The sequence below is a fragment of the Acipenser ruthenus genome, chromosome 7, assembly GCF_902713425.1.
Source record: "Acipenser ruthenus chromosome 7, fAciRut3.2 maternal haplotype, whole genome shotgun sequence".
Classification (NCBI taxonomy): domain Eukaryota; kingdom Metazoa; phylum Chordata; class Actinopteri; order Acipenseriformes; family Acipenseridae; genus Acipenser; species Acipenser ruthenus.
In genome coordinates, this window is record NC_081195.1 from 2119392 (window position 1) to 2143969 (window position 24578).

Below are 24578 nucleotides of genomic sequence, written 5' to 3' on the forward strand. Positions count from 1 at the left end.
TTAACTTACAACAGGTAAAGTACAAACATGGACAGACTGTGTGTGTGTGATGCTAAGCAGCTTAAAGCAAAGGTCTGGATGCAGGACTCCTCATGCTCACCTAATGGGATGCTGAGCTCCCCGAACACATTCTCCTCCTCCCAGTGAGAGTGAGATTGGGGTTTATTAGCACCCTCCTCTGGGTTTCTGAGAGACTCCCTCTGTGACTTGCTGTTGACTGATAAATAAAAAAAAAAAACTTATTTTAATCAAGTCTCCTAGAGCTATGGTCTTAAGAACTCAGATTACATCATCACATATTTGAGAATATGTGAGAACCCTGCACTTTATCTTCAAAAGGCCAGCTGGGAATCGCAAACTCTTCATGCTTTGAGGCAGATGGAGTTGCTCCAGCAGTCCTTACAATTAACACTCTTTATTATGTTATCTGACTATCTTTGAATTAACCAAATTATGGAATTGTGAAATAATAGTATTATTATTATTATTATTATTATTATTATTATTATTATTATTATTATTATTATTATTATTATTACATAAATAATTTTAATTCAATGTTTCTTGTAAGCAGACATGACAACCAGTAATTGAAACTTTCAAACCAAATCCTTGAATCGGAACATTTTTAAAGTGTTACAGGTAACAATATATTACCTTTATGTTCTTCTAGAATATCGTCATTAACCATTTCTTCAGCTGCAGATTTAGCCTTCATTTCCAACTTGCCAACGTCACCATTCCCCAGCACATCCAAAGGATTGCAGCCTTCTATAAGGGCTCCTTGGTGTTGCAGGCCCCCCTCCTGATGTGGGAGATCAGGGCTCACTGGTTCCAGCTCCACGCAGGAACATGCCTCTTTGAAGGCAGTCTGGAGATCCTGCGCTGGAGATTCCCTGAGATCATCTTCTTGTTGCAGTTCACAGACCTCGTCTTTAAGGACTTGGTTCGGAATTAGTTCTTTAGAGCCGTCCACTTGAACAGCAGAATCTCCTGCTGCTGGGCTCCCCCCTGCCCTCTCATCGCTCTTCTTGTGGCTGCACAGCCCTCTCAGCTCCACGCTGGCCGCTGGCGCACTGCTGGAGTCTGTCAGCTCAGCAGGTTTCCCCCCAGCCTGGGCGGCCTCCTGCAGTTCTGATATGTCAGGCTCGATGATGCAGTCCTCTTCCTCTCCCACCTCGTCAACTGTGACCAACTCCTCCATGTTGCTGGGGTACCACGACTCCCCCTCAGTCCCGCTGCCACTCTCCCACTCACCCTGCAAGAGTAATCAACAGAACAGTGTCGCCATGGAAACTACCTGGGGTGACTTACATGGGCCACAAATTTACATTATTTCTGAAAGTTTGAAGGAGAGAATCTGAAGTGTAAACGCTAATGTCATTTTATATAAATGTTCAGCCTAACTTGGAAAGCAGACAGTTACTTCTGGTCTCATGACCAGCTGCACAGGCACAATGTTGAATCAGAGCCAAACGCTGCAGGAGCATCCACGCTTCTACTCATAACATACCCTGAAATCACAATCTCTAAAGTCACCATCAGACTGAAAATTGCTATTCAGGCCCGCAGCGGGAAGAAATATTTTTCTCTAACCAACAGATGTAACCAAATCCATTCCTAGGATGCTCCGGGATCCTTTATAAATTTACAACAGGACAACAACCTTTGCTGCACAAAGCTGCTTTTTGTCTCTAACAAATAACTTTCCACATACAAAATCATCTAACTGGACATCTCTCCACAGTGATTATAAGTAACTGTCGAAACACACCGAAACTTGAAATTGGTAGAAGTGATGTAAAGTGAGTACTGTTCACCATGGGTTTTGGTCTGACAAGGCTCATTTTTACCTGATCTCCGTGGTTCCTCTCAGTATTTGGCTCCCCTGATTCTTTGCCGTTTCTGTCAGGTGACATTAGCCGTTCCTCTATTTTGTGCTCTATTTCCTCTCCCTACAATCGAGTGATACGAGATAAAACTGGTATTTAACCACTATACTTAAAAATGATACAGCACTTTAACAAGAACCTAATGGCAGCTCATGAGCCTCTGTTCTTACCTCACTGTGTGGCTCTCTCTCCTCCTTCTGTACTGAAGGCTGCAGATTTGCCTTCTTGCTTCTCCCCCTCTCGCCGTTCCCTTTCCTACCCCTATCTTCTGGTGTCCTGTTGGCTCTTGTTTGTGTGCCGGGGTCCTCCTGTGACTTACTCCCTGAATGTTTCCCTTCCCTTGCTCTGTGATGGGGCTCTGGGTCCCCCCTCTTGGACTTTATATCGAAGTGCTGGTGCTGTTTCTGAGGCCCGTCTGACTTATGTTTAGACTCCTTCTTGTAATATTCGTCCTCTTTGCTTCGATAGGAGGAGTAGGGATACCTCTCTCTGTTTCCCCGTAGCTCTTCTACCCATTCATCCAAAGACCTCGGGCTTAACTTCTCACTGCCTTTCAGGTACTGCTTCCTCCTGTCCTGCATCCAGTTCTCCGCTGGATCCTTTTCATTAGTCCCCCAGCCCTGCTCATTCTCTTCTATCCGTGCATGGGGGGACCAGTCCCAGGAGGCCCTCCTCTCCTCCAGCCCGTTGCTCCACTCCAGTCGGGAGGGGCCCAGGGGGCTGTGGGCTGAGCTGCAGGAGGTAAAGCTGGTACTGTGTGACCTAGGGCTCAGGGAGCGACTGACTGGGCTGCGAGATCGGGTCCTCTCCAAGGGGTACCTTAGTGCACAAAGAATATAGAGGACATCCAAACTTGTAATCACAAAACATGAGCCAAAACCAACTGCTTTTCAGGCGCAATCTGATTTTAGACCCAAAGAAGGTTTGTTTTCTTGCCTTCTCGCTCATCTTGAGCTGGCAGAGCTGCCAAATCCGGTGCAGTGAAAGTCCTGTACTTCCACGGCGTGTTATTTATCTACATCAATTAATGGAGATGCTTTTCTAGAGCTCTTCAGCAAGCATCGCTCATTCAGTCGTAAACCAGTGAATAAAACAGCTGTTTTCTTAAGGGCCCTAGTTATAAAACATGGAAAATATTGAGATACTTGCCTTTCTATATCATACATCACATCCTTTTCTCTCTGAGAATGAATGTTATGGATGATAGAGTCCACATCCTTCCCTGGTTTCTAAAAAAAAAAACAGATGGAGATAATCTATTACTATGCATACGTTTTCAAATTAAACCACAAACTGCATGCAATCCACTCAGGCGAGTGACTCAAATTGATTTACCTTGAGCTGCAGCTCCTTGTAACGTTTTGACATTCTAATCAGCAGCTTCTGTTCATGGACCGTGGCTGGAGTCTGTTGGTAATACTGCACCATAGCTTGGGCTGCCTCAGCATAGGCCATCTCCAAAAAAGCCTGTTAATTAAAAAAAAGAGCTTTGTACCTTAACCATTCTGCTGCATGTTTCAAAAATGATAATGACCCCCATGACTACCCTTTTTAGTTTATGTTGTCTGTTAAGCTGAGGGAACATGAAGCCCCTTGGCTTAGAGCTTGGTTTCAGGAGACTAGGTTTCAAGCCACATCAAAGTCACCTCAAACTAGGTCTCCTGGAACCAGGTTTCAAGCCACTGTTCCTGAAAAGGTGGCTTTGTGTTCCCTCAGCTTTAGTAACTCTTTTGAAAATCACAGAGGTACTCTGTAATTCTTATTTTGCTAGGTTTGGCTCTTACTTGTCCCAGACGGAAATTGCTGAATACGTTTTTACTTTTCTGTTGCTAATGGCAACCCCTACCTGGTGAGTGGACTTCATGAGGATATAGTTGGTGACTTTCCCAAAGGGGAGTCCCAGGTTGATGACATCATTTTCAGTGCAGCTGCCCTCCGGAAGATTACAGATGTGCACAACTCTACTAACTGTTGACTTTCTCTGGGGAAACTGAAAAGAGAGTTGTTGTTTCTTTTTGTTTGGCCTTGTGCTTTCTTTTGGTTAGTGAACTGTAAAAACTGCTAAAACTCTTATCATATAAACTGTATTAGGTAAGCTTTTTAATCCAAAAGTAAATAAATACATTACAAAATATTTATTTAAAGAGATAATTAATTTACAATTCACGAATTTCACTTAGGAGTACACAGTTTTGAACATGATACACAAATCTAGGCTGTTCATGTGGCTTCAGCTTCATGTATTATGTTTTTCTTGGCAAATGTTTTTAATTAAAAAAAAAAGTGCTTTAAAAAAAACTAAAACAAAATAAAAAAAACATCTTCTGTGTCTCAAAATAAATAATTCTGATCTTAGGGTACAGAACTCAGGCACACACAAGGACTGACAGCATTGCTAGCAGGGAATGACTCCCTCTGCAGCTGTCTGAACTGAGTTTCTACTGGAGTGTCCACTTTTACAACGTATTTATTACTTAAGCCTATAAATGTGTGTCCCTGCAGGCGGATTCAGCCTGGAGTTGTGACAGCGATAATAAGGCTTATCCCTTTCGGATCAAAAAATGTGTCACCTCATCCCTCTCAGACATCCAGCCCCCTTTGTGACTAATCCCCTCGGATCGCTAAGTATAGAAGCCCCGGCTGCTTAGACAAACACACACACAAACTGCTGTGTCGTAGCAACAAGGAGGAAGCAAGGAGGAATATCAACACCTCTGAGAGGACCGTCAACCTGTATTACTGGTCCCAGACAGAATGGGGGGGGTTCAATTGGAGAAGGAATGTCAGGGAGCTCGTTCTGTTTATGTTGGAGCAGAGTCACAGGGGCTCTCAGCTGCAGACAGCTTTACATACTGAAAACTGCTGACACGATTGCATAAAGGGCGAGACTAATGTCAGTTGGAATAATCGCAATGACACAAGATGAAGTCAATGGCATCAATACAAAAAACTATTCTGTCATTCTGGTGAAAGCTCATCATGATTGATATTGCAAGATCAAATCTCCTGTATAAAACCCCATAGCACTCCCCTTGTCAGGTCTGACTAGAAATGCCGCTGCACAGCCTAGTAGAAACAGGACATGTCGCTATTTCATGAGGACATTTTTGGTATTTAATAAACTGGTAGACTTAGGAACGAAAGACACTGGGCCCCATACTGAAGAGCCAACAACAGCAAAAGTACAGGAATAAGAAAAAAACAATTAAGAAAAAATGAGATAAATAAAGGAGATCAAATAAATGGTTGTTACTTCCAACTATGCTGTTTCTTGTAGTTTTAAACTGTTAAAAATGGTTTGGTTTTGCGCTTGCTCCAAGCAGGCTAGAGTGTAAAATGTAAAATCATGAGCAACTTCTGTGATCGATCCCTGTGTTTGTTAATCTAAATTACTGTGTCGCAGCTCAGATAACACTGGAAGAAACAAAATATTAAAAAAGAAATAAAAAGCCAGCTGATTCCCAGACAGCATGTGTTAAAGCTTTCTGCTATCAGGCTGACGCTTTACAGGGACACTCTAACCCGCTAATCCTAATTGCACAAGTGTGATGTCTTCATTTTATTGCTTTGGCCTGAGCCCGGACTTTAACAGTTTCAGATATAAAAGTGATAAATCTATTAGAGGCTTCATGGCAAAGCACTTCAGTGTAAGACTGTCCAGGGAAGGTCACACAGACCTGCTGTGACAGAGATTGAATGACGCTTGGTGTTAGATCTCCCTCCAGACCTGTGAGGGCACTAGGTAAAGGGAACAGAGTACCCTGGACTAAAAGGCATGGCAATTTATTCCCGTGGGTTAGCTGGCTAGAAAAGGAACGGAGCTACGGTACCCAAACTCAATGACCCGGACGGGAAACGGCGTGGCATCCGCGGATTGGAGAAGAGGATGCACTTGTTAACCAAGGGGTCATGAGGGCGGGTATAACATTGTTTGTGTTTGTGTCTACTAACACTATCCGGAGCTGCAGCTGCAGGCCAGCAACAAACCCGGACACCAGCACTTCCCTGTTTTCACAACGTACTGTCTTTTCACCATGAGCACTAGTTTAAATAAACACTGTGTTTGTGTTCTGTGTTACGTGTGGGTGAGGAAAGAACCTGGACTTTTGGTTTTGGGTCAAACCCGCGGATTACAAACGGAGTGATAGACGCCACTGTATCACTTCCATCATTTATTATTTACAGGTGTTTGCCTTAGGGCTCTGGACATTGTTATTAATTTTCAATAAACACCCTTGCACCTGGAAAACTATTGTCTGTTTCTGTATCCACTCTGCACGGCACGCGCCTGTAATCACTCACCACTTTGCCACATCTGCCTAATAAACATGTACAGAAATAGAAATCAACAGGCTGTTTATGTCCTTGAAATCTGTCTGTATTTGTTTGCTTAATAAAACATTGCCTTGTGGTGAGCCAGGTGCCAGCTTGCATGAAGGCTTTAAAATAATGGCACTGATGCACAATTAATATACTGACCTTCCACAGATCATGACAAAACTTGCCCTTTTGGTCTACAGAAGTAACAGCAGCAATATAGCATGCAGCACATTTCAATTACTATCACACTTACATGCACGTTCATTTTAATGTTAAAGCATTTTGAATTCTGGATTTGTTTTGCCAACCCTTTTTATAGCCATGGTTAAAAGCAAAAGCATATCTAGCACGATCAAGCTTGGTAGAGACAAGGGGCTCACGAGTGGCGCATCCAGTAAAAGCACTCGCACAGAGTGCAGGATGCGCCCTATAGTCTGGACGTCGTCGGTTCGAGTCCAGGCTATTTCTTTGCCGACCGAGGACGGGAGCTCCCAGGGGGCGGCGCTCAATTGACTGAGCGCAGCCCGGGGAGTTGGGTCGGCAAGGGTGTTCTCGGCTCACCGCACACCAGCAACCCCTGTAGTCTGGCCGGGCGCCTGCGGGCTTGCCTGTAAGCTGTCCAGAGCTGCGTTGTCCTCCGATGCTGTAGCTCTGGGTGGCTGCATGGTGAGTCTGCAGCATGAAAAAAATCAGTCGGCTGAAGGCACACGCTACGCTTCACTAATTGGTGACTACTAAATTTAAAAAGAAAAAAGCTTGGTAGAGACTTGGGCACAGTATATTAAGTTCAAAACTGTAATTATCACCCAAATCTGTTATGGAATCACAATGGAAAATTACTACCTATAGCATTTGTTAAATGTTTTTTATTACAGAGTACAATATTCTTTTTTTTTCGTGAAAACAAACCAGTGATGAAGACAGAAATAAACAATTTATGTCCCTCAAAACTGTCCAAATAAACAGCAGGGGAATCCACGGTTCACCGTGCACCAGCGACCCCTGTGGCCGATAGGGCACCTGCGGTTCTGCAGTGGAGCCGTCAGATCTGTTTTGTCCTCCAGCACTATAGGTCTGGTGGCCTCGCTGTGGATCCACAGTGTGAAAAATGATGGATTGGCAGGAGCCCGTTTCGGAGGACTCGTGTTCCAGCCTCCGTTCCCTGAGTCACCAGGGGGCTGCTGCCTTTTTCCACTATAAGCAGGCGGGCAACTATATAAATGAATATTTAAATTTGGCAGAGCACTGCGGCACTGAGACTCCATTCCCAGGACTGCAAAGTCTGTCCCCTTACCCTTCCAGAAGAGATCCTGTCTGTTTGTTTAGTGCTGCTTCCCTGTTGGCTCAGGAAGGGGCTGACTGTGCACATCACAGCCACTTACACTCCACTGCTAATCCCAAGAGCCTCCGTTTGTCTGGTACTTTGTCTGGGACTGGTTATCACATTTCAGCCCTGTCGTCTCACACTTAACTCTTGACCTGCCAAAACACTTTCACTTTAATGTGTGACAAAGAGAAAGAGAGGCGACAACTTTTATTGGACTAACTGGACAGTAATTCAATCACACTTTAATGTGTGCAATTTGTATGTTGTTGTTTTTGTTTGTTTTTTTTTTTCTTCTAAATTCCACATATTTCAGAAACTGTAATTAAAAGTGTACATTCCATATGTGTAATAACTGACTATGGCTGTTTGAGTACCTGAGGGGTTGGGGAGAGTTGTTTGCTTTGTTTTTCAGTTGAAATATTGGCTGTACAGTATATGCTCAATTTGAAAGGGGGGGGGGGGGGGGGGGTCTGGTAGAGGAACTACTTGTCTCTGAGGATGAAGCGTGTCTCATCTGACAGAGTCACAGTGTAATTCCTATTTAGGTCTCACATGTGCAGTTTTCTAAGCAATACATGACTGATTTCCTTTGAGGCAAGCTTTCACTCAGAAAACACTAATGAGCTGAAATAACCAAGGAAGTGTCTGTCTAACCAGTGCTGTAGTCCTAAGTCTGAAGGGACCTGAATGCCACTAAAATATAGATTTTCTTAAACAAGAATTATTATACGAATTCACACTGCATTTATTTACTGAACTTCTAGTAACTCATTAATAGGTAATGCATTTATATCTAATTTATACAAGTATTTCCACAAAAGTGTCTTGCTCCATCTTGTCAGAATGCTTTACTTGACGTGTCTGTGTCAGTAACTTTGTTTGTGTTCGTGTCCACAGTCGTAGTTGTATAACATCCAAATTTGCATAGCTTGGGCTGGTATGGCTGACGCGTATCCATCTAACGTTATCCAATCCACACAGACTCCGTAGTAAAATAAAGCAATACAACTTTTATTCCTCAGGTTTCCACAGGTTAGTATTCACAGTTATTTTACAGGATTTTCAGCGTAATAACAGATAAGTTATTGACCGGTAATTTCCACAGAATAACGAAGATAACACGACACGGTAAGTAAACCGTGAGGCTCCAAAGCTATGTCTACAACAGAGTAACAAGTGACAGTTATTTTCCGAATTTATACAAAAGCGCGCGAGCCCCAGAACCTAACAAAGCTCGCTCTCTTAAAGATATACTACCCTATTACTGTAAATGCGTAATAGACAAATATAATGTATCAAAATATGTCTTCTCATAAATAATATAGGCAAAAAAATACTAATTGGCTCCTACAGTAGTTGTTGCTGTCATCTTCATCAGCATTTTTAGCCTTCTTAAAGAAGTAGTTTGTAATAGAAGTCCCTAATACTCTTTTCATTCCATCAAGAGGACTACTGACTGAATCAGACAGCTGTGCTGGAGATGTGAGTCATGTGACATGTTATGCGAGTTCCGGCTCGACTGCACACCGCTGCGTATAGAAAACAGAAGCGGAACGGCGTTCCGGAGCATTCCGAAATGTTCCGAAGCGCTCCGGCACATTCCAGTGTGTCTAACAGAGACGACATGACTTCAAAACTACACATTTCAGGTCTACATAAAAATAATTATTATTGAATTAGCTTTAAATATCATGCTTTAAATTGTTTGGCTTATTCCGTTCAACGTTGCTATTTTTCCATTTTTAGTTAGGTGAAGTACTTTAAGACACAGTAACTTCCATTTATGGAAAAGACAGGTCTCTGTGGGCTGTTCTAATTTGAACAAATCTGAACAAATGTATGAATAACAGTTCACTCAACAAGGCTAATTAGAAACTGAGATTATAGGAAACTAATATTAATGGTGAATACACTCTTCATATGAGCGCCAATTAATTACACACAGTTCATTTCCCATAGACGAGGTTCATTTTAAAAATACTGTACAACTGGATTTATCAATGCTAAACAGCACAAAACCACCAGGATCAGATCAATGATAGAAGTGGGGTTTTTTTTGTTTGTTTGTTTTCTAATGCCAACAGCCACTACATGTATCCACACCATTCAACCGCTTTCAAAAGACTACTAAGATAACAAAAACACAACAATACAGCTTTTTTTTTTATCAATTTTTCTTTTTTTCTTTCTGCCTGGAAAAAAAAACAGTCTACCCATCCTCCCCATAAATGTATTATGAGTAAGGCTGTATTTTTCACGGATTTCAGGATTTCCGTGGAATTTACCCAATGCGGTGTAATGTGTAGTCCCCTATGAAAATACCCATTGCTTCCGGTAAATAACAGAACACATTGCGTTGAGCGTCATGTGATGCATAGCCAGGCTACATTCATTATCTTATTATTATTGCAAGTGTGGTTCAAAGTAGTCAAAACAATTAAATGGATTACCCATTCACCACCGGTGTACTGACCTTTGACCCTAACTGAGTTGATACAAATGTAGGAATTCTCATTGGTGCAGAGGTATTGAGACCTGAGGATAAATCTGGAGTTGAAAAGAAGAAAATAGAAATTAAATCTGCCCGCAAAATATGTTTTCCAACATGAAAAAAAAACTCAATTCTGGGTGCCAAAGGTCATTGTAAACATAGCCAATGAACTACATGTCAAGCATTTAACAGCATTCACCTTGAGTTCCAGCTGAGGTATAAGCCACAGAGTTATTTGTCGAGGTGTTTAGACTTCCTTCTGAAAATGTTGGAAAATTAGCAGGGCCAAGGGTTGGGCTACAGAATAAAAATGAACGGTTATGTCATGTGTTGTCAGCGCAGCAGGAAATGTGCAACATATACAGTATTTATACATTGCATGGCCATTGGAATGATATTTCAGGCCAACAAAGAGTATAAATAATCACTGGACTTCACCTTTATGCCAGACTAAATAAACAAGGAGTATCATCAGTATTGTCAAACTCAATGTACAAACCCATGATGTGGCAGTTCAGAAAAGAAATTAAATAAACAGTAATAAATAATTACTGCACAAGGACCCTCATTTAATACCCTGAAAAATGTACTCTACTGATTGAGTATTGTATAGCATATGTAATGTATCCATCTGTTACTTGTAGATTATTGGGGTTGTTTTTCTTATTCAAGAAAAATTAATTAGCAATTAGTGGTATTCCCTTAGCAGCAGTTATTACACATATAAATAAACGGTAGTATTTGTGTAGTACTCACCACTCTGAGAATTGCAGGCTTTGCTGAATATGAAGCTTTCCCTTGGCATGCTGGTCCCAGTCCTGTAGATAAATAGATTGGGTATGTATTCCTTTAGACATGATTAGAAACCGTTCATCAATATGTAGTCCTTTAGACATGATTAGAAACCGTTCATCAATATGTATTCCTTTAGACATGATTAGAAACCGTTCATCAGTAAGTACGACTTCAATTAAGTGCACACAGTTATTATTATTATTATTTATTTCTTAGCGACGCCTTTATCCAGGGCGACTTACAATTGTTACAAGATATCACATTATTTTTACATACAATTACCCATTTATACAGTTGGGTTTTTACTGGAGCAATCTAGGTAAAGTACCTTGCTCAAGGGTACAGCAGCAGTGTCCCCCACCTGGGATTGAACCCACGACCCTCCGGTCAAGAGTCCAGAGCCCACTACTCCACACTGCTGCCGTTCCGGCTTTCACAAGAAAATAAACCATCTTAAAAGAGCAAATTGTATTTGTTCTATCTGGTAGCAGTGTGGAGTTGCTTAGTGAGGAACTTCCTTAGTGAGGAGCTGTAAGACAATGCATATCAATTTAACTTCCACATGAATAAATATAGCTCCTAGTTTTACTGGCTGCCAAGGTGAAACAGGTCCCCCATGGCTATTATAGTCTACATACCTTTCAACTATTAACAAATCACTCAGTACATTCTTAACCAAATTAAAGGACACAAAATTCAGATGTACCTTTATAGCAGCGCACACAAACACAGAAAGAAATATTATTGCACTTATGCCTATTTGCATACATCACACACGGCTTCTTTCAATTTTGGGATTTGAGATTCTACAGAAGAATAGCCACGTGAAAAGATAGCTATATAATAATCTGACCTATTGCTGACTGACACCCGTGCCTGCTGAGTTTTCTGTTTTCTGTTTTCTGATTGATGATGTGTGTTTTGTATTTCGTATTTCTTGTGTTTTATGTTGTTTGGTGTGTGAGCCCTCTGGTCAGGTCGTCATTGTAAATGAGAATTTGTTCTCAATTGACTCATCTGGATAAATAAAGGTTTTGATTGATTGATCACGAACTCATCATTATTAATACCATGGAAAGCACACATTACATTTTTTTGCAATCATATGCTGTCAAAATCAATTACTGTAAATGTGATTAGGCAGCATTCCAACATCCCAAAAACTGTAATTGCATATGTAGTTACTGTACATAGCACTACACTGTCTGTCATGTGTCATGGAGCTGTATAATAATGCCACTAATGTAAAGTGAAATCGCTATTGCAGAATGAACTCTTGCGGCAATGGTGATGATCTCTGCTAGCGACCTACCTTTAGATTAAAGACCTTCTTATTACAGATGGTGCAGACATGGGGGAGGTGAGCAGGAGTTACTGCATGGAAATCGTTGAGCTGGTGTGGCTGCAGAGGTACCACTGGGCCTGGAGGCACCTGTTCCTCTGCTTGCCTGAGCTGCCCAAATCCTTCAAACCCCTGATTGCTGGTTCCCAGCTTGCTAAATGTATGCTGGCCAGCAGCAAGATTGAACTTGGGGTCAGTGGTTGGCTCCTCCGGGTTGTAGAGCTCTCCCCTCATGTGGAATGGCTGCCCTGAGGTCGTCCACACAGCACCTGAGTTAGGTACCAGCTCTGGGTTATTTGACTTGGAGAAGTTGGTCTGGTTTGGCCACTGGCTGGTGGTACATGTTCCATGGGTGACAGGCCCGGTTAGGTCTTTGTGGTTGCCTTGATGAAAATGATTTGTGTTCTGCTCCCCAGAGAAGCCCAAAGCTTCCTGCCCCTGAGTGCCTGCGATGTAGAAATCCCTCTGAAACCCACCTTGGGTCCCCAGCTTTGACTGGCTGGAAGGCATGTACTGCCCCTCAGCTGATTTCCCTGAAGAATTTAAAGCACTGGGCACCCCACTGAGGAATCCATACTGACCCCTTCGCTCTGAGTCTGAGGTGTAAACTGAATTAGCAGGAACACTCATATTATTTCCATAGTCTGTAAAGCCACTGCTTGCATAGAAGCCCCCAGGTTGAGCAAGGCCAACGGGTGCTGAGGTTTGCTGGCTTGAAGCCTGAGGCACCATCCCTCCAAATGGATTCAGTCCCATAGCATTGGGGTTTTGATTCTGTAGACTCCCACTGCAACCAAGACCTACCCCCACTAGAGGCCCCAGTGCCGGGTTCTGAGACGGGAAGGGCAATCCGCTGGATGGAAACTTGTTTGCGGACATCCCTAAGCCCAGCTGAGTTCCGCCAGCGTGCCCATGGGGAGTGCTGACCATAGAAGTGCTTCTCAGTTGGTTAAACAAGGGCTGAGACATTGCCACCTTGGAGAGGACCTGGTTCAGAACGGTGGCAGCTGCTGCTGAGTTGCTGTTCACGGCTGTGTGTGCCAGTTTTATCCTCTGCAGGGTGAGCTGGGCTTGGAGCTGAGCGAGCTGGAGACTGGCTGGGGGGAGGAGTAGAGGGTTCGAGCCCCCCCCACCATGCGGGATGCCAAGGGGGAAAGGCTTCTTCTCCTGGTACTTGGAGGAGGTGGCACTGCAAATAAATCAAAAGGTTTTTGTTTTATTTCATAGGAAGCAAACAAACTACATCTTGTTACCATCCCAGCTGCAGTCTCTGCGGAATTTCCATTCAACTGGGGTGCCCTTTCCAGTCTCTGATATAAGTTCTCACGTGGAAGCTAAATTTAGGGCCAGCATTAATCAAAACATCTCTAAAACATTGCTGCCCCTCCTTTCACGTGGAACAGGAGCTGTGAAACCAATGAGATCAGGAGTAGCAGTAAACCAAGAGGAGCGTGTTGTAGAAGCTGAAAACACACACTTTTTAAAACTGTGTTTTAGCATTTGGGTTTTTTTTTTCAGATGATAGCCAGCCTAAAAAAACAATCCCTTCCACAGCTGTTGCTTAGGAATGGCGACAGATATACAGCTATGATCAAAGTTTTGCATCACCTAGAATTTGGGGATTGAGACATAACTTTTTTTTAAAACTTAACTATATGAACATAATTTAACATGATGTAATCAAAGAAACTACAAAATGATATTGCAAAAGTCTACTGGAAGCCATAATAGTAGTACAGCATTTAATGTTAGATTTTTAAATGTCACATTTTTCAATTTGTGTCAGTTTTTTTGTTAAGTATATGGGAAATGAAAGAGAAGACAGCCAACAACCAATACTTTTGCTATGCTATCCACAGGCCAGGTATTTACTGAGCATTTTATGTCAGAGCTGCCGATAGGCCCCTCCAGGGAGTGTTGTCCTCAGTCCCGCCTACCGAGGGATGCAGAGATTACATTCTCTTTTGCATCGAACCCGCGATTGCGAGTGATGCAACCTCACAAGGTTTGTTGGTTGTCCTCTCTTTCAGGGAACCGGAGTTACATCCTTAACCTATTGTTCCCTTTCAATTCGAAGACGACCAACAACCAATACTTTTGGGAAAGTATATCAAAGTCATCGCAAGGGAGCGTGAGCGGACAGCATATGAGGGAAGTCTCGCTACCACCAAACTAATCTTTGTGGTGCGAGCGTGCAACCTCAAGGACCTTTGTGCCTAATGAAGGCATAGAGGGATCTACCACATTGAGTCAGTAGAACCTGGTGAATGTATGAGGATTAGCGCAGCTAGCCACAGTACAGATATCAGTCAATGAGGGTCCTCTAAAGAGGGCCCATGACGTAGCCACTCCTCTGGTAGAGTGTGCGGCCACCCTCCCAGGTGGGGGTAGGTCGACATTAGTATATGCAGTCGAAACTGTTTCCACAATCTAGTGGGACAGCTGCTGCTTCGAGAGGGCTTGACCCAGTGTCCTTTAACCATGACAAGTGTGTTCTACGAAGTGGATGGTTTGCTTGAGAAGTAATGTTTTTACTTCTTGCCTGAGAGCCAAGACCTGGAGAGGGTTGCTCACGGATGTAACCGTGATCCCTCGAAAGGGAGGAGGGCCTGCGTGTAACCGGTTTGTACGGTGGTGAGCACCCAAGAGTCTGAGGTGCAATTGCGCTAGTATTTTAGCTGGTGTTGTGAGAAGGGGTTCAGGGGCCCTGCTGGGACTGCTGAGGCTGGGGCGGAGCCTGTCTTGGAGGCTGCCTAGGGCGGTCCCGTTGGAACTGTCTCCCGGAGCGCTGATGCTTTGGTGCCCCACGTCCAGCGTTCCCCTGTCCTTGCAAGCGGCCCTGGATATTAGCTGCCACGGAAACCTATTTTTTTTACAGAGAAAACAAACACACACACTCACACGCAGCAGAAGCTGCAAAAAGCATAGGAAAAAACACAGAGTGCAAATGCTGTAGGTTAAGAGAGCAAACTACAGTCACCAAGCGATGTAGGCTGTTGAAAGTAAAGAACTTTTTTTTTTTAAATGGAGTGCAGTTGCGCACCATTTCAGCTCGTCCTCAGAAGCTGAGTTTCCGATTCCGGGGCAAGCCGACTTCCAGCAATAAATTGCAGGGGAGATAACAGAAAAACTCGAAGTGAGACTCTTTTACAAGAATCAAGCATGCAACTGGAGAGGTTAGTTATACCTATCATACCTACCTGATTGTGAGAAGCCAAAGAGAACGTGATCTCCGCGGAGTGACTACTTATTCCCTCGGTAGGCGGGACCGAGGACGTCACTCCCTGGAGGGGCCTATCGGCAGCTCTGACATAAAATGCTCAGTGAATACCTGACCTGTGGCAGGCATATCCCAAAAGTATTGGTTGTTGGTCGTCTTCGAATTCAAAAGGGAACAACAAAGCGGTATGCAATTCAATATGTTAATGTAACATTATTCAGCAGGTTTTATTCGATTTTATGAAGCAAATTTAGTGAATTCTATAGGGTGATGCAAAACCTTTGACCATAGCTGTAATTCACATAAACCTTTCAAAATACATAGATACATGCATACATACACACACACACACACACACACACACACACACACAGTTTTAGGGCGCCTACAGGAAAGTTGAATCTGTAGCCAGGTTGTAGTCAGATATATTCAATATGAGAATGTGAAAATATTCAGAGGTCAGTTTCCTGGTTTAAGGGTGTTTCAGAAATTACTTTAATATATCTTTAAGGTGTTGTACCAGAACATCATGTAACATAAATGAAATGGTGACTTTCAAAAGGGCAGAGAAAGACACCAATTTGAATTCTATTTAACAGACAAATACTGGATTTCAATTCTATTTGCTACATGCATGAATTTACAACAAGCTTAAATTGTAGGATCAAAAAAGTGACTTTAATATACTGTTGTATACATGTTGTCAGTTTATTGAGTTCCATCCTTACAGAATGGTATGCAAAGTTCATATAGTAAATGTGGGATGTGGTCTCTGGAGGATAAATTACCTGGCTGTAGCAATGAAGGAACTAGCAGCTGCTTCCATCCCACCTCTCCTAGCAGGTGCCATCTCAGAGTTCTGTTATTTTAGAAGTGTGCTTTATAGGGACAGGGCCATAAAACAGGGGCCAGGGAGGCCATAAACACCAAAACATTAAAGGACTAGTAACACGATCGGGCCAGATTCTCTATGCCATGAGACAAGTCAACTGGAACAAATGTAAAAGATGCTAAACCAGATAAACAGCAGCTTCGTGCACAAAGGCTTTACTTTCGTTCTGTGTCTCTGAAAGTGCCAGCAGGAAATGACACTCACATGGTGGGTCCATTCTGTGGCATGATTGCGCTGTTCAAAGTGCACATTGCGCAGCACTTTAACAGAAGAAAACTAAACGCTAGAAAAGCTGCCTGGCCTCGCAAAGATTTTACAGATTGAACACCTGACAGGTGGTTCCCAAAACAGAACCCATCTGAACAAACATATACACCCTGCATTTACACAACCCTAAAGAGATGAGTGACTCTCCGATCTAAAAATATCTCTGTGCTGACATAAAGCTCATGACAGTCAAATATGGATTCTGAATCTGATTGCTTAAACAGGGAGGGACTACTCAAAGGCTCCTGGGATTCAACTGCATTTAAGAGATCCAGGTGCTTTCGACAGTTTAATTCCACTGTGCTAAAAGGTCACGTAGTTGACCATGCTTAAAGAAATCATAAACAGCAGCATCAGTCATCCAGCGTGGCTTTCTTCAACGACCTGCAAATCAGGGTTAGCTGTTTAAACAAATATCATTAAAGTGCAGAATATTCCACGGTGATCCTCAGACTACTGTCTGAGAATGCATTAGCTTGGCCCTTGAGCTACTGCTCTGAATGTAACAGCTTAACCATTTTAAAACAAAGCTGGTGTTTCTGATTAATACTAGAAACATCAAAACCTCTGCTTAAACATGCAGTTTCCTGTTGACAAATGTGAGCCATTCAATAAAAAATGTCTATACATACCAACAGCAACCTTTAGTCAAACCCATATGGGTTTCCTATTTCTGTGCAAACAGCTGGCAATTCAAAAATTCCAAAAAGTAATAAGGATAAAATAAGAATGCTCTCAGAGTTTCCAGAGTATTTATTTCAGACTTCTACCATGTTAGCTGCTTATGTCCTTTCATCTGGTAAAGGGTTTGTGTAAAACATTCTTGCCCTAAAAATAAAATAAACTACCAGTATTACCACGCCATTCTGTAATATCTTTTGTTGTGTGTACTGCTCTTTCCTTTTATAAATGTTCATATTCAACAACGAAAACATCTCATATGTTAAACTATGAAAAAAAGTATTGACTCAAATTACCAGACATCAGAAGCTCCTCTGCATTTCTATCAGCAATCAGCTACTTTGTTCTAATTGCAGACTGTTAAAATGTTTACCATCGCGGAGAGTCACTGCTGAAGAAAGTTTTATTTTTTAATCAGTCACGCTTTTTGAAAATGACAAAAGATTTAAAATTGTGAAGATTGAGACTCCTTTTTTAAATGCAAGGCAACTCATTTCAAAGGCTGTGCTTAAAAAAAAACAGAAAAAGGTTTAGTGGATAAAATCTACAATGGATCTTACTGCATTTCAGACATGCTTATTTTTTGGCATCGTCCAGTGTATCTAACTACAAAACCAATTCTATTGAATCCCCTCAAAAGCATATCTAAAAGACACTGCTGGATACCTCCTTCAAACAAGTCTACCATTCCCTAGTTGATTTCCTGCGTTAATCCAAATCCAATCTATATCTCAACAGAAGCAACTTCCATTAAAGTGTAGCTCTCATCCAATTACTGGCTACTTGTAATGACTGATTAGTAGAAGTGATGTTCTATGTAATGAACACAAAATAAAACAATACTTAGTAAAGCTAATGTAGACAGAGTTGCATAAAAAAAGATGATGACCAAGAGAGTACTGTAGGTACCTACCAGTGTATTTGTTTCTCCAATGTCTTAGCAGTTTTTTGTTTTGGCTAAAAATCGACAAGTTTTAGGAGTGATGAATTCTTGTGATCTTTACAAGTGGAGGCATTCAGAACGGTTGGTTCAGGTACTGGATCAGTGCTGTGCTACAGCACTGAATAAACTGGGGTTCCACCACCTGGCTCTGCAGAGGGTGAATATGCATAATGTATACGTTGTCTCATTTTAAACTGTGGGGCAAAAAATATTGACCAAAGAGACTACTGAATATGTTTAGCAGCGTATAAATGGCAAGCCACGGTCTTTGCCCTGGTAAGTTGGGTAATTACTTATAAAATTTGAATATTCTAATTCCATAACTTCATTAACTAAGATTTACTCAACGTAAGTTAACGTGCTTTAAAAATCGTAATACAAAAGTAACCCTAGACTGTGCTACTGTACTGCAATTAAAGCAGTTAAAGCAGTAGCAGGTACTGGCAATGTTCTTCAAGCAGCAGATGATGAGTGGTGAGTGGGGCTGGAAAGTGTACAGATCTGTATCAGGGGACATTAAAACCTTCTATAGTGCCATTCATGGCCAGGTCAACAATCTGAACACAAAGCCACTGTTTTCAGGAGTAGCTTGAAACCTGGTTCCAGGAGACTGGGAGACCTAGTTTGAGGAAACTTTGCTGTATCAAACCCCAAGTCTCCCCTGGTGTGCCGTGCAGTGGTCTGAAACCTTGTCTCCTGAAACCAAGTTCCAAGCCGCACAGTGGCTTTGTGTTCTCTCAGCTTTAAATTGAGTAGCCCTGCTTTCTCAGCAGACTTCTGTCTGTGTTTCTGAATTCATTTACAAACAGATGAGATGAGAGTGATGAGATGTCACAAGTGATTTAACAAGCCTGGGAACCTTACACCAGGAAAATGTTGATTTGACACTCAGCAAGAGCACTTAACCCGTTGATTAATTCAAATCCCTAATTCAATATGTCATATTGAATGTGTCCCCAAATGAAAATACATAACCTTAAGGTAAGTGAGCCAGCAGACATGGACCAATATTTGTTTCAGTGCTTAGTGACATGGTTGTTGGGTTGTTTAAACAAATGTCCTTACTAGGATACCAACACTGAAATAAACACCTATTTAAATTACCCATTCCTATAACAAATTACATAAATACGTCATTAAAAATGATTGATGTGTAGTGCACAAAGAAAATACAACAGTTTTAAAAGCTAGTCATAATTTAAGTGTTCTTACATTCCAATTTTTTAAATAGTGATTGGATTTTTTTTCCTTTCATAAAAAAAAGGGGGGGGGGGGGGGGGGCTAACTTTGTGCTCACTACTAATTTCCAGCTGTCTGTGTTGTGTGATGTTAATGAAATGGAATTTGTAAACTTGTTCACCTTGAATGTATATATAATGCACACTTCCAATATATGGTACAATCTATACCCAATGCATTTGAGTGCATACTGTGTTTGTCAATGCCTGTGGTGATTTGCATGGGACACATTTTTAAAAGACCAACAAACTGAAACTTTGAATATGGTGTGGAACCCTTCGGACAAATCATTAAGTACTGTGCTTTCTGTACCATAGGCAAACATTACCCCCCATCCCCCCCCCCCCCCCCCCCCCCCCCCCCCCCCCCCCCCCACCCCCCCCCCCACCCCCCCCACCCCCCCCCCGGAGCTAGATGTGTACTGCATTTTAAACAAAAACAAATAAACTGCACAAGCTGAACAAAGATTGATAAGTTATTATGTACACTTAGAACAGGTTGAAATTCTTGGGAATATGGGACAGTGTGCTTTTGGGCTTTTCTAGGTTAAATTCAACATAAACGATTGCAGAATAGTTAGCAATGTGTATTTTTATGTAATATTATACTCAGTCAGGATTCGATCAATCACCAAAACAAATAACCATTTCGCAATTTGAGCATTTACAAATGATCAAAGAATGAAATTAAAGCGATATACTCAAATTGCGAAATGTGCTTTGTGCAAATGCACAGTTCCCGTCCAAAACAGATTTTAAAAGATGCTGCTACAAGTGAAATACAAACTTTTTAATACAATATTTTGTTTTATTGAATTGACATAAAATCAGTAAATTATATTTATAAGATACAAGTCATTGATTAATTATTTATTCGCAATTTGTTAGTAATGTTCTCGACTTGTTATTTAGAAAATACATTTTTTGAGGAAATAACGAACACAATTAAAAATTGTATTGTTTAATTCATATTATAAGACTACTGCGTACACAGTATTTAAACTGCAAATGTCAATCCACGTTTGTCTAATCACTGTTCTTAAGCGAAAGAAAGAAAGAAAGAAAGAAAGAAAGAAAGAAAGAAAATGTAAGACATTTTCAAAAGAAACCATATTGAGAGCTCCATTGGTCTTCTGAAAGACCGAAGAAGCCTTCTCTTTCGCGCTTCCCTCTTTGCTTGTTTGATATTTTCCATTTTGCAACCTGATCAAAATAATTTGCTCAAAATACCAAAATAACTTCATTTCTTTCATTTCTTTCATTGATAATTTGTAAATGCTCAAATCGCGAAATAGTTGATTGACCAAATCCTGACTATGAGTATAACATTATATAAAAAGACACATTGTTAACTATATTTTAGCTCAGAGCCAGCTGCCCAACGTTTCGATATGTTGTACATATCTTATATATGTGTGTGTGTGTGTGTGTGTGTGTGTGTGTTATAAAATATTTATAATAATATCTGTATTTGACCAAATCATTCTATATAAAGGATAGATAAACAATTTTCATTTATTTATTTATTTATGTATTTATGTATTTATGTTGCATGTAGGCTGCACAAATTGTTTAAATGAGTTAAAACATTCATGTTAGTAGGTTTGGGATAAAAAAAAAACCTTCTTCATATGTGCATGTAGAAAAGCGAATACAGTGCAGTGCAAATTAGATCTATAATTGGTTCCAACTTGCATGTATTTTGAATTTGAATAAAATAATTTAACTGTGAACTATATAAATTTGGTTTCATTTATTTATGCATTATTTTTTCATATTGGTATTCTTTACTAAATAGATGCAACAAGTATAAACTGATTTTTTTCTAATTACCTTTACATTTCTAACACAGACTTACACCTGTTTCCAAACACTTAGTGACTTCAATTATTATGCAATTTATGAAACTGTAAATATTCTTTCATATCCAGATAAGAATTGTTTTCATTGCGGTATATTGCGAAGTATTTTTTCTTGTAACTTTTGAATGCATTACAATGCAACGCTACACAGCTACAGCAAATTTAGTGCGACAAAATATTTTTCACGGTATGAAATGTATAGACAAGATCGGTCTTGATTAACTCTTCTGTAAAATGTCGAGTTCAAAGATTAATTGGTAGTTAAGCAATGCGGCCCTTTTGAGCGCAACTACTGTAAGTATATTATACAAACGTAACAGAAAATCATAAATTCGTTTCGCGGTTAAACATGAATTGCATTTTCAAGCAAACCTTGTTAACAACCTGATACACGTTACGGTAATAAATGAAACCGCGGTATACAATGTGTTTAAATTATACGCGCTGTCCCAGCTCCCCTTGTACTCGGCTCCTGTATTTGTCACCATGAAGTTTTTGAATAACACCTCGAAAACTTCATCACATCCACGAATCAAGCACCAGCGTTTACAGCAATGTTTATAAAACTGCTTACCTTTACATTCAGCTGAAGATTGATCTTTAGCAAGCCGGGTGCTACATTATTGAACTATTGCCATTATATTTTTCAAGACCCCCCGACCAAGCCGCAACTCACACAAGTTAAAAAATGAGTCCCCAGACTGCGCAAACAAGTCACATGGCTTACTGCAATTCTTGAAGCATTACACACTGGACGAGTGTATCGTGAAGCCAGGAGGTGTTTGTACCATATGTTCGCAGTTGACCGACATCATAAAAGACACTATAGATGATGAGATGTAATGCAGATGCAGTGACAGAGGGCCAGTGCCTTTACTGTATAATATAGCGACAATCCTAGCTTCTTCCATCGTAATTAGGTAAGGGTTATGTTACCGTACTTATTTTTCAAATGCCCCTTATTGCACCAACCCTATTTTAGTTGTTATATCAACACAATTCATTTTGACTTAAGTGACTGTTAATGTGACGCATATATCTGATTATTTCATTTTGGCCCCTTGTCCATTTTTTCAGGGAACACAAAAAAGATAAAATGTCGAAAATACATAGCTGAAAGGACTGTGTTTTAAAACAAGTAGGCTTCCATTTAGATGTACTGTAGTTGGTTTTGTTGGTACAGTACTATATTTTCAACATAAGTATTTTAATTCAGAACGATGTGATTCTGAAAATATCACTTGCCAAAAGAGACGACTGTGGACACGTGGATTGTAATACATACTTTTAAATCCGCTATGATTTGTAGCAGTATGTAAAATTCCCCATTAACGACCCAACAGCAAAATGAAATCAAAATATTACCCATGCACAGAACTGCGTCTAAACGTAAAAGCAATGCAATATTTAGAAGTGAGGGGTCGGTATTATCTACTCCCACCCTACCACACCGCCTGTAGTCCCGGTTTCCCCACACTCAACAGAACCGCAGTTTATCACTATTATTATTATTATTATTATTATTATTATTATTATTATTATTATTATTATTATTATTTGTTTATTTAGCAGACACCTTTATCCAAGGCGACCTACAGAGACTAGGGTGTGTGAATTATACATCAGCTGCAGAGTCACTTACAACTACGCCTCACCCGAAAGACGGACGAAGACTGCATTATTCACACCTGTTTTTCCAGACCAGGCACGCTATATTCAAACTTTTTTTTTCATTTTTCCAAAACAACGAAGATAGTGAGAAAGCGCCATCCAAAGGCCATCCACACACAACTATTACGTTACAGCCTCCTGGTGCCGGTTGTACTAAATCGCGGTTGTGCAAAGAGCAACCAGAATTATCCCGGGTTTAAAAGGCATGTCGTATGCAGACAGGCTAAAAGAATTGAATCTATTCAGTCTTGAACAAAGAAGACTACGCGGCGATCTGATTCAAACATTCAAAATCCTAAAAGGTAAAGACAATGTCAACCCGAGGGACTACTTTGACCTGAAAAAAGAAACAAGGACCAGGGGTCATAAATGGAGATTAGATAAAGGGGCATTCAGAACAGAAAATAGGAGTCACTTTTTTACACAGAGAATTGTGAGGGTCTGGAACCAACTCCCCAGTAATGTTGTTGAAGCTGACACCCTGGGATCCTTCAAGAAGCTGCTTGATGAGATTCTGGGATCAATAAACTACTAACAAACAAACGAGCAAGATGGGCTGAATGGCCTCCTCTCGTTTGTAAACTTTCTTATGTTCTTATGTAACCAATAAAAAAAAAAAAAAAAAAAAAAAAAAAAAAACAGGATCGGATCCCTTTAGAACAATTTCATTTTGGGGCATAACTGCATTTTTAACAACTCAAAAGTCAGCGTGAAATTTTATGAATCTGATGTTAGCCAAAAGAAAATGCCAAGATACTAACTGACAGCGGCTAATTATTGTAGCGTTCTGCCCAGGCAGGCAGGGAAGAAGGGAGGCAACACGCCGAAATCAGTTCCAAATCTTTTATTTCGGGACGCTAACCTCTAACAGCCACTCAGACAGCACTGCTCGGACTGCTTCACTGCTCGGACTGCTTCACTGCTCGGACTGCTTCACTGCTCTGACTGCTTTCTGCAACACGACCAAATCGCGACAGCAACAACACCACATAATTGGCGGAGCAGCGCCCTTTTATAACATAACTTTATGTTAATAGGGTGCCGGAACTTTAAACACATCCCATTGGCCCTCAGCCACACACCAGGACCAATGGGCACAGACAAACAACAGCCAAGCGACAGGGTTATACAAGCAACGGCGGGAAATACAGAACGGAAAGGGAACACACTACAGCGGGAATTACATTACGCAGGTAGGAACACAGCACAAAACAATTGCACGGATCGCTACATTATTATAATTTTTTTTTAGTCGCTGTCAGAGTCAAAGGTTTGTGTCGCTCACTTGGTTGGTGCTCCTGTTGTTGAAGGATGATTGTAAATCTTCACAGGCAGAAAAGTGCCTAAAACACGCATTGTGGTTGTTGTCGAGTGATTGAAATTTTGAGTCTTTGACAGGAATGTCTTTAATTTCTCGTTCCTCTTCAGTTTCTCTGAGATACGAATGTACCAGCTTTACGTCATTTTTTTGAAAAAATTTTGTTGCTCATTAATGAACATTTCTCTACTGTTGGTGTTGTCCAGTAGTTTAAAATAACTTCCTCCATGTATTATACACACACACACACACACACACACACACACACACACACACACACACACACACACACACACACATATTCTGCATACGTGCATAT

At 41.0% G+C, this 24578-nt stretch overlaps 1 protein-coding gene across 2 annotated transcripts in view; it reads right to left on the reverse strand.

Annotated features, from left to right (window-relative positions):
• LOC117415646 (RNA-binding protein 20) overlaps positions 1-24578 on the reverse strand; it is a 47221-nt gene that overhangs the window by 4238 nt on the left and 18405 nt on the right. Inside the window, exons 2-12 of one of the 2 annotated variants that reach the window (XM_059026113.1) lie at positions 12138-13356; positions 10787-10848; positions 10230-10327; positions 10013-10086; positions 3739-3882; positions 3228-3359; positions 3042-3121; positions 2063-2711; positions 1854-1955; positions 658-1258; positions 101-217 (exon numbers count right to left, since the gene is read on the reverse strand). In XM_059026113.1, coding sequence (XP_058882096.1) covers positions 101-217; positions 658-1258; positions 1854-1955; positions 2063-2711; positions 3042-3121; positions 3228-3359; positions 3739-3882; positions 10013-10086; positions 10230-10327; positions 10787-10848; positions 12138-13356 — 3278 coding nt within the window. The remainder of the gene's footprint in view (positions 1-100; positions 218-657; positions 1259-1853; positions 1956-2062; positions 2712-3041; positions 3122-3227; positions 3360-3738; positions 3883-10012; positions 10087-10229; positions 10328-10786; positions 10849-12137; positions 13357-24578) is intronic. The other variant, XM_059026114.1, reaches the window with a different exon arrangement.